The 1,521-nt window shown below is 65.2% G+C and overlaps 1 protein-coding gene and 1 long non-coding RNA gene across 2 annotated transcripts in view; both read left to right on the top strand.

Moving 5' to 3' along the window:
• Nucleotides 1–492, top strand: part of LOC102037755 (red-sensitive opsin-like) — an 11,461-nt gene extending 10,969 nt beyond the window's left edge. Inside the window, 1 exon segment of the mRNA XM_031065721.1 lies at nt 407–492. Coding sequence (XP_030921581.1) covers nt 407–492 — 86 coding nt within the window.
• Nucleotides 493–553: 61 nt separating this feature from the next.
• LOC115949223 lies at nt 554–1,497 on the top strand. Its single transcript, XR_004082798.1, has 3 exons — nt 554–680; nt 751–879; nt 1,427–1,497. It is a non-coding gene; the product is annotated as an uncharacterized LOC115949223 (long non-coding RNA).
• Nucleotides 1,498–1,521: the final 24 nt, after the last annotated feature.

The following is a 1,521-nucleotide window of genomic DNA, read 5'->3' as shown; positions in this document are numbered from 1 at the left end:
CCATCCCCATCCTGATGCCATTCCTGTCCCCATCCCCTGTCCCCATCCCCTGTCCCCATCCCCATCCTGATGCCATTCCTGTCCCCATCCCCGTGTCCCCATCCTCTGTCCCCACCCTTGTGTCACCATCCCCATCCCGATGCCATCACCGCGTCCCCATCCCCACGTCCTCCTGTGTCCCCACACCCATGAGCACACGAGGGCACACCAGGGGACATCAGGACACACCAGGACACACCACAAGGTCCTGGTCACACCATGGTGACACAGCCCTGACACCTGATCCAGGGACACTCCCGTGGACATCACGGGGTCCATGGTCACTCCATGACACACCAGGACACACCAGGACACACCACAAGGTCCTGGTCACACCATGGTGACACAGCCCTGACACCTGATCCAGGGACACTCCTGTGGACGTCACAGGGGCCATGGTCACACCCGGACACACCACAAAGTTCTGGTGGCACCGTGGTGACACAGCCCTGATGCCTGGTCTGGGGACACCCCAGGACACCAGGTGACACCATGGTGGCCCTGTCCCCTCCCAGGTGACCTCCTGCCGGCCGACGGGGTCCTGATCCAGGGCAACGACCTCAAGATCGACGAGAGCGCCCTGACCGGCGAGAGCGACCACGTGCGCAAGTCCCTGGACAAGGACCCGCTGCTGCTCTCGGGTGAGGGACGTTTGGGGACACGGGGGGGACAGCCAGGGGACCGCTCCGTGACCCGCGGTGTCCCCGCCAGGCTCCCACGTCATGGAGGGCTCGGGCAGGATGGTGGTGACGGCCGTGGGGGTGAACTCGCAGAGCGGCATCATCTTCACCCTGCTGGGCGCCGCGGGGGACGACGAGGACGACGGCAGGGACAAGAAAGGTGACGCCACACCTGGGGGTGGCTGCTGGCTCCGTGGGAACAGTCCCCAAGGGGGCTGGCACTGCTTGGCACTGTCCCCAAGGAATCTGGTGCTGGGTGGCACCACGGGTGGCTGATGGCCCCATGGGAGGTGGCACTGGGTGGCTGATGGCCCCATGGGAGGTGGCACTGGGTGGCACTGTGGGAGGCTGGTGACCCTGTGGGATCTGTCACCTTCTGTCCCCAAGGTCTCCAGACCCTCTTTCCCACTCTGTCCCCAAGGTGTCCAGACCCCTCTGTCCCCTCTGTCCCCAAAGTCTCCAGACCCTCTGTCCCCAAGATCTCCAGAGGTCTCCAGGGTCCTCAAGGTCTCCAAATCCTCTGTCCCCTCTGTCCCAAGGTCTCCAGACCCTCTGTCCCCTCTGTCCCCATGTGCTCCACCCCTCCCATCCCTGTCCCCAGCAGTGCCACCACTGCCGCTCCCCTCCCTGTCCCCACCCCGGGGGCTCTCCCTGTCCCCCTCCCGGGTCACATTTCAGGGTGTCCCCACCCCCCGTTTGTCCCACAGGGAAGCCCCAGGATGGCGCCATGGACACCCCACAACCCAAAGGTGCTTTGGGGTCGGGTGGGGACAACCCCAAAGCCCCCTCCCTGTGTCCCCCA

Source organism: Geospiza fortis, unplaced genomic scaffold, assembly GCF_000277835.1.
Source record: "Geospiza fortis unplaced genomic scaffold, GeoFor_1.0 scaffold2279, whole genome shotgun sequence".
Taxonomy (NCBI): Eukaryota; Metazoa; Chordata; class Aves; order Passeriformes; family Thraupidae; genus Geospiza; species Geospiza fortis.
Note: the sequence above shows the minus strand (reverse complement) of the source record. Positions and strands in the feature narration are given on the sequence as shown.